Source organism: Anneissia japonica, unplaced genomic scaffold (assembly GCF_011630105.1).
Source record: "Anneissia japonica isolate Jap-2015-1 unplaced genomic scaffold, ASM1163010v1 scaffold25213_len355544_cov161, whole genome shotgun sequence".
Lineage (NCBI taxonomy): Eukaryota > Metazoa > Echinodermata > Crinoidea > Comatulida > Comatulidae > Anneissia > Anneissia japonica.
In genome coordinates, this window is record NW_022755918.1 from 31,576 (window position 1) to 57,082 (window position 25,507).

At 35.6% G+C, this 25,507-nt stretch overlaps 3 protein-coding genes across 5 annotated transcripts in view; 2 read left to right on the forward strand and 1 right to left on the reverse strand.

Annotated features, from left to right (window-relative positions):
- The window catches only part of LOC117123776 (transcription initiation protein SPT3 homolog), an 11,555-nt gene extending 2,214 nt beyond the window's left edge, over positions 1 to 9,341 (forward strand). The window contains exons 2-8 of one of the 2 annotated variants that reach the window (XM_033269790.1): positions 2,558 to 2,671; positions 3,405 to 3,489; positions 4,462 to 4,639; positions 5,225 to 5,446; positions 6,343 to 6,455; positions 6,798 to 7,130; positions 8,101 to 9,341. In XM_033269790.1, coding sequence (XP_033125681.1) covers positions 2,592 to 2,671; positions 3,405 to 3,489; positions 4,462 to 4,639; positions 5,225 to 5,446; positions 6,343 to 6,455; positions 6,798 to 7,130; positions 8,101 to 8,211 — 1,122 coding nt within the window. In that variant the 5' untranslated portion in view covers positions 2,558 to 2,591 and the 3' untranslated portion in view covers positions 8,212 to 9,341. Of the gene's footprint in view, positions 1 to 2,477; positions 2,672 to 3,404; positions 3,490 to 4,461; positions 4,640 to 5,224; positions 5,447 to 6,342; positions 6,456 to 6,797; positions 7,131 to 8,100 lie in introns of those variants that run through there. The other variant, XM_033269788.1, reaches the window with a different exon arrangement.
- A 298-nt stretch (positions 9,342 to 9,639) lies between these two features.
- LOC117123775 (synaptic vesicle membrane protein VAT-1 homolog) lies at positions 9,640 to 17,754 on the reverse strand. 2 transcript variants are annotated; one of them, XM_033269787.1, is made up of 12 exons: positions 17,434 to 17,754; positions 16,313 to 16,515; positions 15,946 to 16,059; positions 15,667 to 15,819; positions 15,266 to 15,418; positions 14,158 to 14,266; positions 13,690 to 13,848; positions 13,222 to 13,434; positions 12,289 to 12,485; positions 10,992 to 11,169; positions 10,201 to 10,386; positions 9,640 to 10,158 (listed from the first exon to the last, which is right to left on the reverse strand). In XM_033269787.1, exons 1-12 carry the CDS (start codon positions 17,639 to 17,641, stop codon positions 9,698 to 9,700), a joined length of 2,334 nt encoding a protein of 777 aa, XP_033125678.1. In that variant the 5' UTR covers positions 17,642 to 17,754; the 3' UTR covers positions 9,640 to 9,697. The 2 variants fall into 2 exon arrangements, with proteins under 2 accessions (XP_033125678.1, XP_033125677.1); XM_033269786.1 differs by having other exon boundaries at positions 9,640 to 10,151; positions 10,194 to 10,386; positions 17,434 to 17,753.
- Positions 17,755 to 18,920: 1,166 nt separating this feature from the next.
- LOC117123784 (glucoside xylosyltransferase 2-like) lies at positions 18,921 to 25,507 on the forward strand. Its single transcript, XM_033269798.1, has 6 exons — positions 18,921 to 19,358; positions 21,247 to 21,388; positions 22,386 to 22,520; positions 23,476 to 23,818; positions 24,245 to 24,417; positions 25,009 to 25,507. Exons 1-6 carry the CDS (start codon positions 19,054 to 19,056, stop codon positions 25,147 to 25,149), a joined length of 1,239 nt encoding a protein of 412 aa, XP_033125689.1. The 5' UTR covers positions 18,921 to 19,053; the 3' UTR covers positions 25,150 to 25,507.

Consider the following 25,507-nt stretch of genomic DNA (forward strand, 5'->3'; position numbering starts at 1 on the left):
GTATTATTCGTTTATTTCTTCGTGTTTCCTTCAATTCTTTTTCAAGAAAAATAAAAATATTTATTGTATAAAAAGATCAGTTTAAATATTGAATGATTATTGTTTTAACTAAATTATGAAATAGATTTCAGATGGTAACAACATTCAATTCAATTAAAATCAAAGATACATTTTATTGACCATTTAATAAAGTATAGTATATGAAAACGCAACAAAAAGAATAGCATGAAGCACATACTAAATTCCATTTTTTCAATTACAAGATCATGTTGCAATCATGAATATATCACCGTAAATGGAATAAAGAGAATATAGTAGAAAGATATTTTGTTAGTGGAAAGATAGCAAAACAATAATACTTAGGCCTATGATAAACCGATTCACGAACTAAAATATATTGGGCCTAGGCATATTAATTTTTTCGTTTTCGCAACTCCTTCGGCGCTCCATATATTTGTTCGAAATAAACCGCGACCGAAACGAAGCGCGACCGAAATGATCGGCTACTGGAATTCCTAGCCCTAGGCAGGAACTATATAGGCCTAGCTGGAGTACAGTGCCACCTCACCATTGATTGCGAGTTTTTTATTTTTTATTCATCAAATCAAATCACGTAAACAATGATGATGAACAATACTGTTGTACTGTATACAAAATGAATTTCAAAATGTAGCCTACATTAATTGCGTTCCTTATAAAATTAAAAAGGAGGGCCTTCCTAGGAATAAGGCCCAAAAGCGGCCGCTACCCTTCAGAACGGCTGCCAATGTGTGTATGTGTATGGAACGCCGGTGACGCATGCACAATGCAGTACAGTATAATTGTTAAATGTTTGGCCTAGGCCAAGTCGGTTAAACCGTGTCGCCCCACAAAGTTTTCCCCTAACCAAGTCGCCCCCTTGACAAATATTGATTATTATTAACTACCGTAACATTCAAACCTGATTTAGAAATTATCTAGTAGAGAGCTGGCTAGCTACGTCGATAATTTGTACAAAGAGTTGAGTGTAAACTTTTTGATTTTTTTTTTCTTGCAGTGCCCAGAGTGAAAAGTGTACAGTACATAATTTTTTGTTTGTTTTTAAATCTAATGTTTGCTGTAGTAGTTTAAGGACATGGCCTATTGGAAGACCAATTTTAGTAAAAAGACTGAAATGACTTTCCATGAATAATAAAACTGTTATTATTGTTATTATTATTAATTATATTTATTTCGGAATTATTCATAATAAAGGCCTATGCGTGTTGTTACGGTATTGATTTTATTTGTTAAATCAAATCATAGAGAAAGGTATACTTTGATATCTTTTAATTTTAAAGTATACAAGTTCCACTATCATCGCATGTGTTGGTGCATAAAAAATAGTGTTTCTTTTCAACTCGTTTTATAGTTTATGTATTTAATTTTATTAAAACTACGATTTACTATATTTCCATTTATTTGTGTATTTTATAAACATGATCAGCAGATAGCAGATGATTCAAAGTTAATGGTTACATGTATGAAGTAGGTGAACACCGTGATAGGCCAACTTTATCAGCCGTCATGTTTGCAACTAAAAATAGTCGTCTATTTTTTAACATCTGACCTACTTCTGTCTTTGCGGTAATGCGCCCACATTCCTGAAGGCGGCTTACAAAGAATGTGTTTGCTTACCTTCTTTAAGAGTAACCATGACCTTGTTTGGTTATTAAACTAGTGTATAATTCCAGCAAATATATATCATCAAAGAAAGGTAAATACAGCGTTCGAATAAAGGACATAATAATACATCGTGTAGAATAGCTCTCAACAAATGTAGTCCTGTAAATAAATGAATAAAGAAATAAAATGCCTCTGGCGGGACTATTTATTTTTCTTTGATGATTTATGTATATAATTTAACAATTATCCAAATTAATTTCAAATGTGTAACTATTGCAAATGCAAACAATAGGCCTAATATACCAAAAAGCCCCAGTCATGCATTTTGGTTGATAGGATTATACAGTAGTCAGTGGAGTATTCAGGAGGGGTGCTTGAGGTACCTGAGCACCCTCCATCAGAGGTTGAAAAAAAGTGCCCCTTTTTAAATGTTAAATAATAATAATAGTCCCCAATTCCCAAAAATGTTCTCACTTCAGCTTCAATCATGAGGTGGCTCAGGTGGATATAGTAATTTTCGTAGAATGTTTTTGTATTAAAGTGCCATTTTCCGGCATCTAAAAGTCTCAAGTTCTTACAATGTCTTCCATCATTCCTCAAATTCATGGAAATTTTGTAAGGCCCAATAAAAAAAATTATTAGTTTATCACCCTGCCTAGGCTGGAAAAATGATGAGGGAGGGAGGCTTTTTATTTTTTTTTATTTAGGTACAGCCAAATATCACCCTATGGTTGTTTGCTGGTACATTGATATTGGTAATGCAAACAATATCTATACTATTATATATGGACAAAAAAAAATTTAAAAATTCCTATTTTTTTTCATTACTGTAGAAGATATGCAGGTGAGAATGATAAACTATATTTTGTTTATGGGGCCTACTAAATAGAGACACATTGACTTTCGCCTACAGGTAGGATGAAAATAAAAGATTGACAGATTGTAAGATGCCTCACCTTTGCCAAGTAAGCAATCATGCTAGAGGGAGTTCTCGAGTCAACTTTGCTACTGAAATCCAAGCCATGATGTATGTACTGTATATTTACTTTTTGTAATTTAATCTATCCACTCTATCAAAGTGTTTTGTGACAGGATTTGCCAATATGGGAGGAGCCACAGAGAGAAAGGGTTGCAACATGTCGCTCCTTGGTTGCAAAAGTCACATGGTACACACCGTCTATTTTGTGTCTAAATCTTCTTGATGCACACATGTAGTTGCACATTATTTGTACATGTTTAATTGTGATTGTTAATTATGGTTTGATTTAGAATTATCTTTAGAATTTGAATATTTGTGTGTATGTGTATAGTATGACACTGTATAGCCTCATCATACCCATATTTGGGTGGGATATTTGACATCATCATGCCTACAGTATATATCAGGGAAATGACAATGTTGTACCCATGGGTGTTTTATGACATCATCATGCCTGTGGGAGTAACTTAGAGTATTTGTCATACGTTGATGCAATAGGAATAGAAGAATTTGGTGAAAGTTTTATTTATATAAATACGGTACAGTAGCTCAGATTTATATAGAATGGCAACACATGAAAAATAACCTATGATTTAAATTATAGATCAGCACTATTCGATGATCTACAACTTTATGTTTATTTTCTATTAATTTCTTCAATCAATTGTCAGGTGGGATAATTTAACAAGATCTTCAATGAATATCTGGTACAATAAAATGTTAAAGGTAACTGTATTTTTAATGGAGACTTTACAAATTTGAGTATTTTTTAAACTTCTAGGTATGCACTCGGTGATTGCCGAAAACCTCTTAGAGAATCGGCGCTTTTGGTGGAAGCAGCTGTTCAGCAAAAGATGTTGTCTATAGTAAGTTTACAGCTTGATCAATATTTCAAAGCTTGGTCTACGGTAGTACAGTTGGTTGAACAGCTTAGACAATTTTAAAGATTGGTCTACAGGGGAGGGCATAAAATGGGACAGGGGGCCCAAGTGGATATTTTATTTGCTGTAACACTAGGGATGCACATACATATGGTTTTTAAATTATTTTTCGCGGGACGCAACAAAATCGTTATTGGGCCAAATGTAGTCTGTAGGCTGCACTTTTTCCACTTGTGGTCTATAGCAAGATAACTTGGTGGGAACTACAGGTATTACTGTACTATTACTATGAGTGTTTGTGAAGGGTCAGTTCTTTGCTTATTCAAGATTGAAGATTATTAGAGATTGGCGCTTACTAGAGAATGGCGCTTATTACAAATTATTAGAGTTAAAATGGTACAATTGTTGTCCAGTACAGCCCATGGGACCAGTAGCGGACTAGTAGCGGCTCTAGGATATATTTTCTGAGGGGGCTAAGTTGTCCGACAGGGGGACTTGTGCTCGTAGGCTCGAGCTGTAGGAAGGGGTTGAGAGGAGGTTCCCCCTCCCAAATGAGATTTTTTTAAAGAATATCAACCTCTGGATGGCCGAAAATGGCAATTTCAGACTGTGACAGACATGTGTTGGCTTGGTGTGGGCCTATTTTTATATGTTTTATGGTCTGACTGCCCGACGAGCTCTGTCCGGCGGGGGGGCTTGACCTGTCTAGTGGGGGCTTAAGCCCCCCCCCCCCCCGCTGGCGCTGCCACTGCAGGAGACGGGTGCAGAGGCCCAAAACAAAAATGTCTACCTTATGTTCTGATTTAAAATTTACCTTACAAAAATTTAGTGAGAAGCAGTCAAATATTTAGAATCCCCATATCCTCCCTGCCTTGTGTTTTGCTAATACCTATCCCAGTTTTCCTTCTTGCTTCCCTTTCTCCAACTACCTTTTTATTTAAACTTTATATTTTATAGCTGAACAAGTCGGCTCAGATCTGCATATCAAGAGGAGGACGCTTCATTGGGATCGAAGACTTTCTTTACTTAATGAGACTCGACCGAGTGAGATTAAGACGCCTTCTACGATTTTTAAGTTTCAAGGACAATAAACTCTTGAAAACACTATCTGATGAAGAAGACCCATCGGAATCAGGTAGGATAATCACCTGGTTAAAAGAGTAGTATACTGTATAGCTATGTCAGGTGGTGATGGCCAGTGTGTGTGTTTGTGTGTGCATTGAACCATGGATAGTTGGAGATTCAAGGGGGCCCTTTCTTGGCCCCTCTATTTTGAAATTCCTGGGTCCGCCACTGACATTGACGTTTCAGACATTTGGTCCCTGGTTCATTTCTGTCTCTGCTCTTGTGATTCATCTGGAGGGCTATACAGTGGTAGAACCAGGGGCAGGGGGCTTATAATCTCCATATGACATACCAAGTGCCCCAATTGGACAGGCCACCCACCCATTGGACCAAATCCAGAAAAACTATTTATTAAATATATTTTTAGATAAATTTGTGGGGCATAAAATAACATTCTAAAATGTCTCAGAACAGTTTAAAACGGCCAGAAATTTCCCACATATCTCTGTAATAAGGTAGACATTTGTCAAGCGCCACTTAACAACATGCGTCGTTAATCACTAGCACTGCATATTAGTGTTCGAAAATGTGTGTGTTACTGAAGCAATGGAAGTAATGATTTTATTATTAATATTTATATTATGTATTTTCCCAGCTTTTGGAGTTGATTCCAAGCCAACAAACACTTCTAAACGCCAGAGGATAGCCTATGAGTTTCTTAGCATGATTGACCAAACTGGTGAATTTGTTAGTCTGTTTGAAGATGACGGCATAGACCAAGTGAAGCAGGAACGTTTAGAGCGAGTTGATGAAATGACAAAGAAGATGGACTCCGCATCGTACCAAGATTTTTCTGAGTCTCGTCAAGTTAATTTCTGTATGTTTGATAAACAAGTAATTTTTATTTGGGTTTTTTTTTTTTTTTCTCACAAAATATAAAATAGTTATTACTCAGTGAGATATACTGTAGAAATAAAGAATACATTGATTCAAGGCATCTGATTGGTTAAAAAGCAGGTAATAACTTCAACCATCACTCCTATGATGTAGGTTGAATGATAGTTTCTCAGGAAAAAGTACTATCATGTTAAATGAAAGTACAGTTGAACTTGCCTAAGTCAAATCCAAAATGCCATTGAAAAATTTTTCGACTTGGATAAAATTCGACTTACAGATTGTTAATTAATTGAAAAAACAACAATTTGACATGTAAAATAAGGTTGACTTAGATATTATTCGACTTAGGCAAGTTTAACTGTACTTTTTTTCGCTGTGTAATTTATGACACGCACACACGGTAAAGGGGGACTGCAACCTGTAGGACGAGAGTGATTGGCCCTTTGACTGCCTAGGCCTACTTGGTAGGTACTCTTTTTATTACTTTTTAGGCCTCATAGAATCTATGTATGAGGTTTATAAAACAAATATAGATTTTAGGCTACAATCGGAAAGATAGTAGGCTACGGTCTCTTCATCACCTCTGGGCAGTAGAGATCACTGTTATCCTCATGAGCAGTCAATACTTGTATACTATAAAATGGTTGACTTGAAAAGCACTGGAATCAAACATTCTTTATAGTTCAACAGTATAATCTCAAAGAAGTTGAACAAAAAAAAGTCAAAAGAACACAAACATGTTATTTGAAAATAACCATTGGGCATTTGCAGTACCTTAACCAAGGAACAGGATATTTGAAGGAGAGCAGCATTGAATCACATAGCAATTGAATGTGATATGTTTAATTACAAAATGAATTCTTTATTTAATTACAGACAAAAAAATTGCAAAGTTCAAGGAGTGGGTGGTCTATAGCGAACTAGAGCCAAAGCCAAACTCATCCGCCATTGAGGTACTAACATACCTGGCCTATGAAACAGTAGCAGAGGTTTGTTGTGTTTTATTCATTTGTAGGAATTGGGATGTTATGATAAATAAGTTGAAATAATAACTACATTTTTTTTGTATTTTCTTTCATGCTTCTGCAGAATGTAGATGTTTTGTACACCCGACAATGTGAACACTCAATTCTAGCCATCTTTGGCTGCCACTCAAACAGACTCTGCTGCCAGCAGTGGCAGCTCAGGATTTACAAACAGTGACAGGGGTGGGGCACGGGGTATGGTTATATTAAAATTAAAATTAAAACTTCTTTTATTAGCAATCAAACATCAAACTTTGTATAATTAATTTAAAATTTTACTCCTCCATTAATCTTTTTCCATTGCAGATTGTAGATTTATCATTATATGTAAGAAGAGATATGAATTCAGCATTTCTAGAGCCGAACGATAAACTGAGTGCTCCCAAGTTTGTAAATAGCGGAATATGTGCTGGACAGTTTCAGATGTCACATATGAAATCCCACTCTAAGAAAGCATCAGATCAAGCCTCCCCACCTGCTTCACCCTCATCCAGTTTGGTATCTCCCAGTATTACATCATCAAACAATTTCGCTTCTCTTGCTGGCTCAACTAACCAATCGCAGACTGAATTTGCACAGCCTTCAGATATTAAGACAGGTTCAACATTAGGAAAAGCCAAGGCTAAGAAACGGAAAAAGGTAAAGTGTCTACATTTGCAGTTCTCATCAGCAATTACTGATGTGTATCTTGTCAATTATTTGGCTTGAGCTCTGTCCAGACTATCAAATTTTCTTTAACAAAAAACTGTTGTATGCCTGTAAGGTCATAAATGAAAATGTGCCACAACCTACAGCCATAATCTCGCCTATGGAGGTGGAAGAAATCTTCTCGGATAAGACTATAAAATGAATTATACACAATTGGCTCATGTACACTTTAAAGAACCCAGTACCCCGGTGCACTGGTCCATGACACAGCCCCTGCCATTGTGAACTCATCCAGATACTGATGATTAACTGAACAGGTCATGATGTGATATTATCATGACCATATTTAGTTCACTATAAAATGAAAGAGAGAGAAAATTGTCCTGTACTGGAGCTTGGTTGTGAGTTCAGAAACTCCACATCCTACACATGCACCTTCTCTTGAACAAGATGTACCACAAACGGAGGCTTTTTAAATTCTCCCTAGCATACATCCATATATCTTTGAGAATAAAGTTTATCACAACCTAAAACAACTCTATTCATTTGAGCCTATGCATCTTCACATACAAAATGTAGCAGGGCGACATTTTGAATTTTCGCAGGCATACATCCATGTACAAGTTTATAAGAGCATCATGTAGTTGCTTGCCATGTGTTAAATGCAATTATGTAATGTTAAGGCCAACTCAGACAGCGTCGGCCGACGCAGCCCGATGCGATTTGCTGTCGCGTCGGGTCTGTGTGAGTTGAACGCAGACGCGATGGTGTGCGTCAGGGGCAGTCGCGTAGTAGAATATTAAACATGTTTAATATTTCTCACGACGGCTTAAGACTGTCCCCGACGATAAATCGGGTCGGGCTGCGTCGGCCGACGCTGTCTGAGTTGGCCTTTAGACTAAGTTTGTGTTTTTTCAATTGTGCATACTCATTATCTAAAGTCTAGTTTTGTTCCTTATAGGCAAGTGGGCCATCGCCATATGAAGTAGCAGTAGCCAACGCCTTACAGCCACACCATATCCGAGAAGCTATCAGACGATTTTGGAATAGATCAGAACAAATGGGCTTCTAAGTTTAAACTACTTTGCTCAAAAACGTCAAAAAGAACTCGTTTTTTTTTCTCTGCATTGCAGTGCATATTTTGTTATTAGTGTAGTGACTTTGTTTTGTATTATACTAGTACAAATTCCTAATAAAGTAATAAGTTTAGGAGACCCATCACCAGTGGGTTGTAAAAAATATACACACTAACAACGAATGAAATCGTAGTAAACACGGACAAGTGTATTTAGCTGAGGCTAAAAGTTGAGCAAGTTAATTGGCTGAGTTGTTAAAACAAGAGGGCCACAAATTACAGTCATATAAGTGTGCTAACCATTGTTCACAGGAAAAAAAAGGATCCAAGGAACTCCAAAACAAGCACATTTTTGGTTTAAATTCTGTGTCTGTGGTCTGCATACGCTACTGTGTTTGAAATATTTGTATACGCTACTGTGTTTATAATATTATATATGGATAAGGACTATAAACCATAAACCCTGTGACTCTTGTAAGGAAGTTACTGTTATGAGCTAGTCTATGCATATAAAGTGCTATTATATATAGCTGTATAAAGCATTGTATAAATCTACTACATTTGCACTGTTTCAAGACCATCCTTGGTCATGGTTCTGGTGGAACAGAGCCAAGTCTTCTTGGTTAATGACAATAAGCCATGTGAACACAAAATAGGTTATTCTTTAAGAATAACAGGATTACGACAGCATTCTGATCCAAACCACTAATCTCTGTTAAAATAGCTGGATTGCTCATTGGCTGGTATTAGTGAAGCCCAAAACATCACAGACACTTCATCACAAAGCAAAACTTTAGAACCACCAACTATTTGACAACTGCAGAAACAGGTTTACTGAGTGGTTAGAGGATGTGCAAAAAACGTTTAATAATTTTTTTAAAATTAAGTATTGCAAGAATCTTTACAAATGTAAACAACTTGTCTAGACTGTACTGCATATGGTGTCAGTGGCTTCACTTCTTTCTGTACTGTGATTAGCCTATGAGCAATCCAGGTAAATGTGTTCTTAGTCTTCTTTTTTTCACTTACACTATTATAAAACATGTGTCTTATCTATCAAAACAAAAATGTAGTTAAGGATGTGTTATTTTATAAGGAAATAAGAAAAAAGTATTTCTAATTAAAAATGTGTTTTGAGTCTATTGTTACATAGTCAAACAATATATAAAATAAAGGGGTTAAAAAGAGGCAGTCCAAACCCTCTCCCTCAACAGTAGGTAAAAAGATTTTAAGAGATTAAAATGGCTAAAACTTACATGGCTAAAACTTACATTACTCTAGGGGGCTGAGCAACCCCCCTAGAGTAATGTAAAGGTCCAACCTGAAGCTCTGGATGCACAGGTCAGAGTGCCCATCCCTCTTTAAATGGTGTATGATTGAATAATAATAATAATAATTTTAATATTTGAAAACACAAACCATACATTTTAAAAAGTTTTATGTATTTTAATATTTTGTTTTCATTTGAAATAACACAGGTGATTCAGCTAACATGCTTGCTAGATTGTTCTGAAGTTGGATTATCTGATTGTTCAAGTATTATCGTCGTTGAATCACTTGTCTTATCTATGTTGTCGCCGGTTAACATTTCAATAACTGAAGAACCTCCATTGTCGACAATAACATAAACAACTTCTTCTGAGTTCCTATCTGTTTCACTGTCCATTTCCTTTGCGACCAGCGTAATGTTATTTTCCAACAACTGCAGTTCTTGTTGCTGTACATTACTTTTTTTTGCATCATCCATATTACAACCAGGTTGGAAGTCTTGTGATTTCAAATTACCATTCTTCGAGTTATCCATACTTTTGTCTGGTGCATGATTAGCATGTGACGCTTCATCTTGTTTCTCTTCAGAGATGTTTGATATAACTATAGATTTGTCAACTACTAGATTTGTTTCTTGTTTCTTACGCTCACCATCTTGCCTAGTACACCTGGCATCTTCCTGAGAACACCCGGCATCTTCCTGAGAACACCCGGCATCTTCCTGAGCACACTCGACTTGGAATATTTCCTCATGATTACCCTCCGACATCACTACAACTTCGGTTAGATTTTCATCATTCGGTGATTGTGACTGTAGGTTATTAACAGCCTGAGCAATCGCTTGAATAGTTTCCGCAGCTTCCATTTCTTGATTATCTGTTATTGTTAACAAGTTTCCATCACCTTCGTGAAGATAAAAATAAATCTTAATTTCAAACTTGGAAAATTTTAAAATGTTATCTGAAGTACAGAAATTCTTCAATGGCAACGATATAAAAAATACACAGTACATATATATATAATTTTAGTGTCCATTGTTAGTCCGTGCAACCTGTCTAAAGTAATGTCATTTGATAGCATTTTATGTGTCAAGTTGAGACTCTGGATATCTGTTCATGTTCATGATTATCCCCATGTGAATCATGCCTAACATGCCTGCCAAGCTCCCTACAAGGGCACATCTACACTAAGGCTAGGGCCAAGGGCTAGTGACCATTTACTACTACTGTGGTGTATTCATCATTGTACAAATAAAACATTGCCTGCATAGAAACTACTGTACATGCATACATACAGCTAAGCAATGTGGAATAAATTTCCGTATACAGTAGAACCCTTATTAAGGAGACACCTTTGGGACCAAAAACAAAAAAATTTCCCCTTAATAGGAGTGTCCCCTGAATAGGTGTTGGCTGTAGTGTTGAAAGATAAACTTTTCTTTGTTTTCTGCCCGAAAGTGTCCCCTTAATAGGGGTGTCCCAAGGGAGGGTTCTACTGTATGTACTAACCTTGAACGTCAAGGATGATTTTTCCAATGCATTGGTTGTCTTCCATATATCTATGGGCTTCACCTACCATAGACAGAGGCAAGATACGGTTCACAATTGGAGACAGTGGTACAGTACTCGTTGGAGCAAAGTGTGGTAGAATTTTCTCAGAAAAAGATGCTACGAGATTGGCCTTGTACTGTAAACAATAAAGAAACAGCATAGATGTACAGTAGTAATTATTCAACACCTTTATTTTTACTCCTCATGTTATACTCTTACTGAGAACAAGGACCAGAACAACTGCTTTTCTCCCTTTCTAAAAGGAAGTATTTGCCATCAGAAATGACTTATGTTTCCTTGCAAATTTATTCATAGTTATTAAGGAATCAACTTCACTGCAAATGCAGTAGTAAAAAAAAAAAACAGACAAGTTCAAGACAGCTGTCCCAAGTCTCCCATAAGAAGGCCTCCTGCACTTCCGTGAGCAAGCAAGAAACTCCAGGGAAAAAACCAGTCTTGCAAAATTAAAAATATTTGCATGTTTTACAATTTTTTGCTGTTGTTGTTATCAATTGTCCCCGCTAATGTACCTCAGTATGCACAGCAAAATATAATTAGACTTTTAAGAAATCCCTTTTTGAAAGATCTCCAGGATTTGGTGTTTTTTTTCAACTTGGGACCCCTGGTTCAAGGCGAATTATGCATGACAAAAAACAAACAAATCCATATTATATTAAAGGTACTATATGCAGATGTAATTTAATCTCATGTTTTCATCAGGTGATTAGTGTTACTTAGAATAATTCATAGACAACAGAATAAGTGGGAATGAAGTAAAGATTACTGGGGATGTCTGTTCACTGGTACTGGGTATTTATATTGTGCCTTTCCCTTGCGGATATAAATTGCAAGCCAAGCCTTAACAATTCAGGAAAACAATGGTAGGCATAAAATCAGTTATTATTCAGGAACCCCAAGCATCACAATAGTACAGTCACACAAAAAACCGACAAATAAACAGATGAAAAAAACAATAAAACACAAATGGAAAGAGCAGCAAAATTGTGTGGTTTCTCCATATATGGGTGTGATACACAGTATCATGCCCATATATGGAAAAATCACATGAATCTATCTTGATAGTAGACTGAGTGTCAGCTAAAGCAATGTTCAGACAAATTTTTTTTTACAAAAACATGTGACATGCCTAAAATAAGGTCATGATGACATCACAACATGACCATATATAGGCATAATACACCATTTTTTGATCAAATAAAATGTTGATAGCGTGGGTAGGGCTTAAGAATTGTACCTTGTATGTACTTGCTCTGAGTTTAACACCCTTGATTGTGATTCTTTTGTTCAGTATGGTGTCAAATAAGGGTCCATTTATGTTGGCACCGGAGAGCACCCCGTACACAATCCAGTGCCCCTCTGGAGCTATAACTCTAGCATTGTGTTCCCAATGTGTCTCTCCTACACAGTCAAGGATCACATTTACACCTTCCCCTATAAAGAGCCAACACACAATTACTACAGTTGAACTTGCCTAAGTCGAATTCAAAATGCCATTTAAATATTGTTCGATTTAGATAAAATTTGACTTACAGGTTGTTAATTAATGGAAAACAATTTAGCATGTAAAATAGGATCGACTTAGGCACAGTTGATTTAAGCAAGTTCAACTCTATACAATATGTTTAAAGCAAACAAAGAAATGTTGCAAAATACAAATTAATAAAAAAGTATTAAAAATATGAATAAATAGAATTGCTCATTTCATATAACAAATCATATGTATATTGATATAATCTATCATCTACTGATTGACTACAATATCTATTGTTCATTATTTATGCTATGGATCATAACAGTAATATATGCATGTCTCTTTCAACCAGCTAATGCTGAGGCTAATAAAATATTGTTTTTCAATGACAGATTTTAAATAAATAATACTAAAAATAATTTTTTTAAATAACAATAAAAACAACAACAAAAGTAATAATAAAATATTGTTCAATAATATAGTCTTCACGACTGTGGAGGTAGATTCTAAATAAATAATAATAGACATAATTAAAACAATAACAACAAAAGTAATAATATAAAATTGTTTAATAAATACTTTTTTCATGATTGTAGTTGTTGATTTTAAATAAATAATAATATAAATAGTTAAAACAAATAATAGTAGTAATAATAATAATAATAATTATTAGTAGTAGTAGTTGTAGTAAAATACCTTTGGTTAATTTTAAAATGGAATCAGCAAACTGGTCAGTTTTGTAGTTAAAACCATCTACTGCTCCTAAGTTCTTACAAAGCTCAATTTTTTCAGGGCTACTGGTCGTAACAATGGCTTTGCCTCCAGCTAGGTTAACGAGTTGTATTGCAGCTGTTCCCACGCCACTAGCACCTGCATGTATCAGTACTGTGTCCCCAGCTTGCAGCTTTCCTGTCACAATTTAAAAGTATCCTTAAGCTGAAACTGCTGTATGCAAAAATATAGTGATGGTGATGATGTACCTACATGTGATGTCATCATGACCATATTTAGGCATGTCACATGTTTTTGTTTGAGATTCTAGACAGGGCTTTAACTTTTTAGAGTAGCTTAGCTCAGTCGTGCAAGTTCACTGAACCGTGGAGATCCCAGGTTTTATTTATTTTATTTTACTGAAGTACACTAGATATGATTACTGGTACATACCAACATTATGTAAGAGGTCATAGGCAGTTAACCAGACTTGCGGAATGGCGGCAGCCGCACAGAGCGTCATATGACTTGGAACTTGCATAATATGATCTTCGCTCACACAGACATATTCCGCATTTCCGCCACCATTGCATGGAGCCATCACTTTCATCCCTGCAGAGCAACAAAATAGAAAGACCAATAATTCAACTTGAACAAAATATAGGCACTGGTTTTAGTGTTTTTTGGAAGGCCTCTTGTAATCACTATAGAGAAGTTGGCAAATTGGAGCATCCAAATTATGAAACAGCTCACATAAAACTGTTGAATCTCTAAACAATATACTGCACTAGTACAGAAAAGCTGAATACTTTTAAATTAAGGGAGGCCTATACAATTATGTTTTTTTAAAGCATGATTTTCTTGTTTTTGTATGCACTATTACTACTGTTTACCAACAATAACACAATAAAATGTCCATACCTTTCTCCCACTTCTTCTTGCACTTGGGCCCTGCTTTCACAACAGTCCCAGAGGCTTCAATACCTAGAGCACGGCTTGCACCTGGTAATGGAGGAAGTAGGCCCTGACGCTAAACATAAAATTTTAAGTCATCTGATTTAAAACATTTAAAATACAAACAAACAATAATCTAGAACTTGCACTATTTGGAGTGGAGCAGTAGCTGGGTGGGCATTTTCACTAAATTTTAAATGAAAATTTCCAAGAACCTGGCAACTACACCGTGGGATTTCCAGAGGCCTGGACATTTCGCTCTACGTAGTTACCAGTGTTTATTGTGCTCTGTGACTGGTGCACGACCATGTTGTTGTAGAGGCCTAGGTTAGTCTTTGAAAACAAAATGCCAAAAAATAAAAGAAATAGGGGTGCATAAAACCTGCAGTGTTTTTGATGATGTTGATGACATCATGACCATATTTAGCCATGTCATATATTTTTGTCAAATAAAATTTGATAGTCTGGACTGCATCCACTACTGACACTATTATTGTTGTCATCATTAATAACACTGTTAGTAGAAAATATGTCACCGGCTCTAGCAAAGCACTACATTTGCACTGCACAAAATAAATTCAAGAATCAGTTTTATGAACAACTTCATGTTTTTGCTGTTCATAAAAGAAGATATTAAAGAACACTTAAATATCATTCACTAAATCTAACTGAAAAATATATTAAAATTATTTTCCAAAATATAAATCCTAGTAATAAACTTTGATCTTTGAAAGCGGTTTCACAGTGTGTCATTTGCTCCACAGCCAGTGGAGTATCTTAGGGGGTGCACACCCCTGCAAAAAAAACTTAAGACCCGCCCACCCACCATTGAAAACGTTTGAAGCAGAAAAAAATCACACAGAAGTAGTTAAAAATCACCTCAAATCACCTTATTTTGCAAGCTAGCTCCGGCTCATGAATCATCGGGGCTCTCAAATTCAAGACTCCCAACATATGCCACTATCCGCAGCCAAATGAATGAATGATGACAGTATAAAATTATCACTGATTTTGCTATTATTGTCAACATATATAATGTAATAAAATACAGTAAAATACTAAAAAAAAACAACACCTGTAAAGTGTCAGCTCTATTGACACTGGATGCAGCAACTTTTATCAGCACTGTATTCTTGTACGGTTCCGGTTGTGACATCTCCCCAATATATATCTTGTCAGCAGATCCTGGTTTGTCCATGAGGGCAGCAAACATGCTTGCTACTTCAGACTAAATATAAAGATTCAATAGTTAAGATTTTTCTAGGGCCTTAGCACACAACATCAAAGGTACGTGTTTGTGGGATGTGCATGTGTTCCTGGCACTGTTGCGATTGGTTATTTGTTACGTTTGCTTGAAACTACGGAATGGTCAACTAGACACACGCAGCCTACATTCCTGTGTAACCACAATATTCTCGGGAACAAATTAGCTAAACCTATAACATTACCAATTAGTAAGTTGAACATACAAGTTACCTTTGCATTCCTGTTTGGATGATTGCAATGAGTAGAGTTCTTTGGCAGAAGAATATAAATTCTTCTTTCAATCTCAACATTCTTGCCTTGCTTTACATCTTGTCGAAGGGACTTTGCAGCTACTCTTCGCTTCCATTCAGATGTTCTTGGTAACTTAATAAATATTTGTTAAAGTTATAGTCAACCATTATATACAATTCTTTTTAAAATTTGTACAGATGTACCAGTATCATATAATAATATTTTCTGACTCTGAATTTACAATTTAAAGAAGTTTACCCTATAAGATGGGAATAGTACAATCTCTTTCATTTTAATTATCGATGGACAGCCACACTTCTTGGTAATAATGTTTACCGTTCCCCGCATTCTCTTAGATTTTCGCTCCTCATTCTGTTGAAAAAACACAAATACTTTAATTGTGCATATATATGGACAAAATGATGTCTATTGAGATGTATTTAAATTTTTTTTTTTTTCAAACGTAAAAAGGTTATTAGTTTTTGGTTTGTTTTTTTTTTTGATTGGAAACTACAATTGCTCTGTATAGTTTTCCTTTTTCTAGGTCAAGCTTTCCAGCCTTATCAAAATCACATGCAAACAAATTTAGCTTAATAAAGGATGCCAGATAAACATCTCATCTTACTTTGCTTATGTTGTCTCTATATTTTAACTTCCTAGCCACTTGCATATCTTCCCCATATTCACAGAGCATGTCTTTACTATTGACATGGATATACGGACAGTTTTCATCCGAGGCCGAGAAGAAGATAACAGGCTCGCTGTCTTGTGCATTTGTTGGTCGTTGTAACAAATCCCAGTAAACCCTGTGACTTGATTTGTGCAGATCTGAAAAAAACAAAATGGCTAGAAATAAGACAACTACATGAATGGATTGTTTTATTATTGTTTTCTTACATTAATGTAACATACAATGTAGCGGATTTTTTAGGAATTTCTTCCTTAAAATATTTAATTATCCTTGACATGATTCACTCTTTCTATGGAAGTGTTATGCTATAGCATAGTTTTAGGCCCAGGCATCCACCCACCATCCTATCGTAGTAGTAGGCTACTACTAGTCACAGAAGTAGTAGTAGGAGCAGCTTTTTTGAACGGGTGCTTTAGCAACCACACTCTCCCTCTTTCAATATCCTGGAGCGGCGGCCACTTCACATGTTTTGTTAATTGATTACATACGTTCCAACACTTCCGATTTGATCAAGAGTCTCCCAAATTTTGTCAAATTCTTCCAAATTTTCAGAAAGAAGCCGAAAATACCAAAAATGTCTTTGTAGGCCTATAGGCCTAAGCTTAGACCTAGGCCTAGGTCTAATAATAAATAATATTGCTTTTTGTTTGGTAATTGAGTATTTCTCAGATTTAATCTGTGTCAATTTTTCGTTTGTCCGCTGACTACATAAATGATGCCAGCGTCTGACGTATTCCCAGGTATTCTAGGCCTATTATTACTGACACTTGGAAAGAGAGAGAGTGCATCCATGAAAAGATTTTCAACAGTATTTTTTTTTTTTTTTTTTTTTTTTTAGGCCTGATGCCGTTTTGTTATTTTGAACACAAGTTTTGTAAAATAGTTGCTCAGACGTCGACTAAGAAATATAACTTATAATGCTTTATTTTTTTTTCAGCCTAAGCCTAGCCAACAAAGTCTAGGCTACAGGCTTACAATGCCATTAGCTAGGCCCTGCTAGGGCCTACATAAAATCGCCTAGGCCTAGCGTAAGCTAAATAATCCTCGCCCCTTACCTGTTTCCCCAAATTGGTTGTGCCTAGAAAAACGAGTAGTAAACTTTGCGTTCATTTCATTTTCGTAATGTCTAACGATACTATATGCATCTTGTATTGAATGGACATATCCACAATAGTCAGAAGATTTCCCTACAAACAGGTCCTTCCAAATATGTTCTTTATCGTCAATACCACTGTCGATTATCTCTCCAGCAGACATCCTCATAACAAACACCGCTAGGGCTAGCCTAGACAACAACCCATGTAAATTGTTCCAGGATCAAGTTGGTTGGATGCACGGCCACGGATGCACCCGAAGAAACAAGGTACAGTACGAACGAGCAAAGACCGTGCGAGACATGGCGGTGGTGTAGTAAGGAGTAAGAAACACGAACAACCACACCTCAACAGCACTGTCATTGAGGGGGTATTAGCGGATGGATTTGTGTGTTATATATAAAATATAACAATATAATTGTATGTACAGTACAAATATTATTTAAATATGAGTATATAAAACTATTAAATAACATTAATGGTATCATATACAAAATTTTGTAGCCAATTTTATAGCCTGTTTTTATAACAAAAAAAATCAATGGCGAGTATCAATAATAAAATATATATAATATATTTTTTTTTAAAACCGTTCATCCTTACACATGGTGTACTGAAAGTTCAATTTTTTTTTTTTAAACAATGAAAGATAGAAAAATAAGTATTTTTATATTAATTATTTATGACAATAGGCTTACGGCATGTGGTCTCGTAGTCTGATCTTATTCAACGGAATTGGTTTCACGAATGCAAATCCGTTGTATTAAAGAGTACGAATGCAAGTATATAATGGTTCAATATCGTACTGGGCCTAACTGGTGAAATACAGAATAAGTAGTCTTATTTAAAGACATAATTAGCAGTGTCCCAAACGGCGCCCCGTATAATATACGGTAGTGTATGAACTAACGAAGCCCACTTACATATTCAATTTCTGTTTCAAAGTAATTCAAATGCAATTCAATTTTTTTCAGAAAAGCCTCCAAACGGAGAAACATGTACATAATAAATAAATAAATAAATAGGGAAAAATGCAAATCGTTCAATAAATATGGTAATTAAATTCTTTATTATTTTTTTGTTGAATAATAAACTACAAAAAAGAAACAATGAAATTAGTACAGTGATGATAATTGAATTCTAGTTTTGTTGTTGAATACGTAGATTCATCGATTAGTGTTTTAGGGTGTCTGTCAGTGATTGACGGTTGTTTTTAGCATAAAAATGAATCTTTTATTTTTCGTTTGAACTTTACCGTATTGAATATAGTTGAGAAAACGACCTCAAGGTAAATACATGGTTAATAATAATTATTAAATAATTATTATATTGATTATGTTATAGCAACTAGGCCCCCTATAGAAATAGTGGAAGTTTCTAAATTTACCAAGTGACTGAGGGCCGTGAGCTAAGGCAAGCAGAATAGCTAATTGTACTGTATACGCAAACTAAAGACCCACCCACTCCTCCCCTCCTGTATGTATATACTTAGACGAGATAATAGAGCAAAGAAACAGAATCCCAAACAAAAATCTATTAGAGCAACCAAGAAGCAAATACAAAGTAACGAACAGGGCATTGATGCCTAATATTAACTTCATGATCTCCCTTCGAACGCAATGTTATCGAAGACAACCGAGAATGAGTTGCAGAAACAATTACTTACTCCAAACTATATTCGTTGGTGTATTCGTTCTAGTGTCATTGTATTTGCTTTACAAGGGGGAAAGTGTTCAACACGATGACTTCTTGTTGGTGAACCATGAAGATAATGATCCCCCCAAAGCTAATAATTACCCGGTAGTTAATTTAAAGTGTTTAAACGACTCTGCAGCAATTACAGACACAGGACTCGTTCATCGAAAGAGAAACAACTATAACCACAGGTGAGTGTTAAAAAACATGTTTACAGTGTTTATAAAATGTTTAAGGCAAGAGTAAGTAATGATATCTTGGCTCATATTTTCATGGCAACCTATAAGTTTATTATGTCCTTTGTTTCTTACTGTTTATATAGATTGCATGTTATTCCAGTTCGTCTGCGGAAGTATATACGAAATATTGTGATAGTAATCTCAACAGTCTTTATTTCAATTTAAAATCAATTTAGTTTGATCTCAACTGAATTACATGGGAATACATTTAATGAATTTAAAAAGACAGAAATACAAACAGTGCCACGTTTTGCTTTTTTACCGTTGGCGAATCTGGAGGGGGATCAGGGGGTCCTGACCCTCCCCCTCTCCTTGTGCGAAACAAATATATAGACCTTTCTAGGACCCGTTAGCTGATTTTGTGTTTGTTACAAGGGGAAAAAATTAGAAGTCGGGAAAGTTTCTAATTGATTCATGGAAGAAAGAATACGTATGCAACTATTCAATTTTGTTTATGTATATACAAACATAGGCCTATTTACTGTAATAAGAATGAAAAAAAAATACCTGAACGTTTTAAAGAGGGGATAAAACCTTGAATTTTAACTTAAAAGTTATTTAAAAACACAGTGAATATGAGGTGTCGTGACAAAACGAGTCGCATTATAACCAATCCGTTATGTTTAAACAAAAGACTCATTACAGATAATGATTCACTTACTGTATTTTGCTTTTTTACCCCCACCCTCATGCTTGTTTCTTTGAGTTTTCTTTGTATAGACCTATTGTTTATTATCCGCCTTTTATTTTTATACTATTTATATGGTTTTATGTTACTCCACCTATCATTCACCTGAATAAGTATCTGTGTCTAGGAAAGCTTGTGATAAATTACAAATGGTCTTAAACTCCTACTTCCCTTGACTCTATCAAATTTCATCGAAAGAGCGTCACATAAAATGTGATGGAACATAAAGCTTTGTCTATACTTATGAAATTATATATGACAAAAAAATGTGATGTACTCATATATGGGTACGATGACATCATATCACATATTATCAAATTGTATTAAAAAAATGTTGAACGTGTTCAACTCTTATGTTTCATCACATTTTATGCTTTTTTGATTAAATTTGTGTGTTGAACACGTTCAATTGTTTTTGATACAATTTGATAATATGTGATATGACGTCATCGTACCCATATATGGGCACGTCACATTTTTGTCACATACATTTGATAGTGTAAGCAAAGCTTTATACTGTTCCAATTATATGACAGAGGAATATATCGTGACAAAACAATTAGTTAAATTATACGCCAGATAATTTCATATACTATACTGTCATATAATTGACGGGGACTTATCACTCTAGAAAACACATGAGAATTGAATTCATTATTCATTCATTATTTGAAGGATCTTAGTAATTATTCAGATATGTACTGTGTATACTAGGTAACTGGAACCACCTCCTCAGTGATTGCGGCTGATACGAAGACGTACCGTATGTTCATTAAATAACGGAGTGAAATATATTTCAAAGTAATCATATGAATCACTAAAATAAGTGAATACGTGACGAATATAGCCTACTGTTATATGCTCCAGTTTCTACTTTATTCGTTATCAGCATTTTACCTGCTGCCTTTCTCAATATTATAAATACAATTATTGGCTCACATTTCTTCATCTAAAAGGTAATTTTTATTTATTTATTTGTTATTATTAATTTGTCTTTAATTTGCAAAGGTCTTTCTAAGATTATAGTTAAAGTTGCTTGTGGTTTGTATAAAAGACGTGTTTTACTTTGTGACGACACCTATTTATAAATATTACAAAAACTGAATAATACAGATATATAGCTTTAGTATATTATGTGTTACCTTCTTTTAGAATTTACCTTGCCGTAGTCTGTTGCGGCGATAGGTCTGAGGAAACGTTGGTAATGTTGAAATCCGCTGTCTTAAACACGCAAAGAAAACTACATTTTCATATATTTGCAGAAGAAGAATTGAAGCCAGGACTAGCAAAATCGGTATGAAGATATTTTGTTTTCATTTGTCTTCAGCTCATCGTGACAGTGTATCTTTAAACGCACCACACACTTTTACGTAAATTAGAAATTTCTTATCAAAGGATCGTGTATAATATAAAATATAATTTGCGTGAATAAGAGATTTTTAATGATAATTATCTTGTTCTAGTAATAAACTCTTACACATTAGATATATCAATTGTGTAAATGATTAATCTGCCTAAACACACGAGCATACTAAATCTTTCCATGTTTTAATGTGATATGCATTCTGTAAAATTTGAAACCATTCAGAATTGCCAACTCAAACCCATTTTCAAAATGTCTGAAAGTGCTATTTCCCCCCAAGCGTCCGTAGTTATTTTAGACATTAGAATAAAATGCAGTATCATCTTTTTTTAAATGTGTACTTTTTAGCAAATAGTGCAGTGTTCTCACCAAGCCGGATTTGCTGGTATCTCATTGATATATTCCCTGTGATACCGACATTATTTGCCATAATAAAAAGCTCTCCACGAAGTTAAGTCAAACAGAATAATTATGTTTGGATGAACATACTTCGTTTATGAAGCAGACATATTCTGTATTGAATATTTTGTTTAGAATCGCAATATTAATAGTTTATAATTTAACAGCATTGCTTTGCTTAGCCTTTCTGGATTCTGCGTGGTATTTTATTATCTACATGGCTTTGCATATCCTTTTTCTGAAATTTTGAGTGCGATAATTTTCCTTTTCTGTAGCAAAATTTCAAACCAGGTGTTCAATATTCATCTTACAATTGCTTTTTGACAGAACATCCACAAATTAATGAGGCATGACATCCTAAAACCAGTGTACAGTTGCTATATGTTGAACCATAGAGGAACCTCCGTGGTTAAACTGGGCATAACAAGCTTAATAATGTGGCAGTATTGTATATTTTAGTACAGATAAGCCATTACTATTATCATCATTATCATCATTATCATCTTTTTTATTATTATTATGCAATTAGCTCAAGTCCTGGCCAACTGATTTCCAAGCAAAAATAGAATTCACTCTTCACTCGATTCAGTTTCCAAATAATGAGAATCCTGAAGAATGGAAGAGTTTGTTCAGAACCTGTGCAACTCAGAGGCTCTTTATACCTGTAAGTAAAAGTATCGTTTGTACAACTACAATATAAAATGGGGCTACATTTCTGCTTTTTTATCTTATTGGAATGAATAGGCCGATAATATTTATTTAGATTTATTCCTAGTACAGTATATGCTAACCTTTTTTATCATTGGTGGAAAATATTTTTTTTATTATTCGAAAATAGAGCCATGGCTCTGCCCGACAAGTGGTCAAGGTCCCCGGCAGGAGGGTCAAAGGCTCACGACAAAGTTCAAGATCCCTGACAGGGGGCCCACATCCAATCAGCCTCTCACAAGTGGTGGCCTCAGAACTTGCTGGCAGGGGATCCAACAAGTCCGACAAGTGATCCGAACCCTGGGGCGGATACAGAGGATTCGATCGCAAAGGAGTGCGACCTAAATTGTATTAAGAAAAATAATTGAAGGCCTATAAAAAAAATATTGTATTGTTGATAATTATGAAAATAAATGAAATTAAAACTGGTATGAGTTCAATTTTCGGGCACGTAGGTGTCCATATTCTCAAAATGTTCTCGCCTCTGCAGCCCCAACCGTGGTGAGGCTATGAGGTGGTGTGGACTCTCAGCACCGCCTGCAACCAAAGCCTGCATCCGCCCCAAGAACCAAGGCCCCCCCCCCCCCCCAGAGACGGTCATATGTTCTGAATTGAAATTATTGGATTCATGGGGAAAGATTTTAAGGCGTAGGATGGCCAAAGGTCATGTCTTTAGATCAGAATGCTAAGGTTTGGCTACCACAATAACTTTTTTAAATCGGAAAATTAATTTTTAGTCCGACGATCATATCGTGGCGTCGGACAACTTGAGAATTGACCTGTCTGACAGAAATTAAAACCACTGATCCCGTCCCTTCACCCTCCTCCATTTACGCTGCTATAGGGCCTACCACCTTCCCCAGAAATCAAAAACATTTCAATTAATCTGTTATACATAACTTGCTTTTCAGGATGTCCTGACCGATGTTGATTCACTATTGTACGTGGATACCGACACCCTTTTCATACGACCACCAGAGTCCCTTTGGTCATTCTTTAACGAATTCAACGCGACACATCTAGCTGCTCTAGCGCCTGAAGATGAGATCGCAGAAGTGGGCTGGTACGACCGCTTCGCAAGGCATCCATATTACGGCTTAGCCGGTCTGAATTCGGGAGTTTTGCTCATGAATCTAACGAGAATGCGTTCATTTGGATGGACGGAGAAAATTGTGCCTTTATATCATGAATATAAACAAAAAATTCCATGGGGCGATCAAGATCTACTTAATATTTTATTTTATTATCATCCAGGTAAAGGTTTGACAGCTGGCAGTTTAGTTTTATGACTTGCAGTAAAACAAAACGATCAGGCTAAAAATAAAATCATTGTCTTTTTCATTCTTCACAAAGACGGACACAGGAACACTTGTCCTAATTATAGTAAAATAGACCCCAAATAATCATAATATTTGTTATAAAATTATATTAGGAAACAATTAAATTGTAGTACTAAATATACGAAACAATTATTGTTGATATTTACTGTATAATTATATAAATATATTATGACAATTTGAACTGTAAAACAAACTTTAATTGCAGTGGCTATATAGGCCTATTCTTTTTTTATTTGTGATTAGCTAAAATTTATCAAATCAAAGAATCTTTAACACATGGATGTCTGTATTCATATTGCCACATGAAATCATATTTTTCATTGTTTTCTTTTTATTTCAGATCGTGTATTTATTTTTCCTTGCGAGTGGAATTTTCGTCCAAATCACTGTATATGGTTTAAATCTTGCTTTCGGACCAACATTCAGGGCGTGTCCATAATCCATGGTAGCCATAAAGTGTTTCATAGTGATAAAAACTGGCCATTCAGGATCGTTTACGAAGCTTTTTTAAAGGTAAGTCACATGCGCATCAAACATAACTTTATTCTCACGTTTATCTACTGTATAGGCATATGGTTATAATTATTTCATGGCAGTGGCGTATCTAGGGGTGCGCGGGTGGAAGTAGGGCCTGTCCTCCCTCTTCCACACGCCCTTTCCCAATCGCGATTTTTCCCCGTACGAAACATTTGCATGAAACTCCAGTCGGGCTTCCCCCCAGTGGCGGCGCCAGCGGGGGGCAGGGGGCTTAAGCCCCCTCCTGGACAGGTCAACCACCCCCCATCCGCCGGACAGAGCTCGTCGGGCAGTCAGACCATATAACATATAAAAATAGGCCCCCACCAAGCACATGTCTGTCACAGTCTGAGAGTGCCATTTTGGGGGGGGGGGGGGGGGGGGGGGGGGGGGTGTAGAACTTAAGCCCCCCGCTGGCGCCGCCACTGTTCCCACCCCATTTAAAGACTCCTGAAGACGCCACTGCTACATGGCAAATAAAGAAAATAGCCGAGATATGACACTGAACCGCACCGTTAAATGTCAACCACATTATAAATATTCAACATATTTTGCTCATGTTTAAGTTCTTATATTTTTTTTTCTCAGTATAAACTTGGATTAACTCCTGAAACTCACTTAGTTCAAAATTTGCAACGCAAATTATCTAAACTGAAGTCTTCAGATCTGTTCTGTGGTAAAACCTTACTTCAGCCGGTGATAACAACACTTAACAGCGTGCAAAGATAACAACAAACAATTTTATAACGTATTGTAGGCCTATTTTTAAAATTGAAAATGTGAAATCTTTTGCTGCTGTTTCCACCACATGCCTATTATTATCTTAACAGCAATACTTTGCATAGTCAAAAGATAGCATTGGAGAAAGTTTTTTTTTTGTTTTTTGTTTTTTGTTTTTTTTTTGTTTCATTTGCAAGTTTCCTAACGATGTTTGTTGAGTTTATTTGATACCTTAATAAAGAAATGTTGAAATCATGATGTTCGTGCATGGAGGTATAATTTGTTTTAGGCTCTTCACGATAAATGAGGCTAATTAAGATCCAATCCAGTGTCCATCTGATGCACAAACCGTCACAATAAATTACAG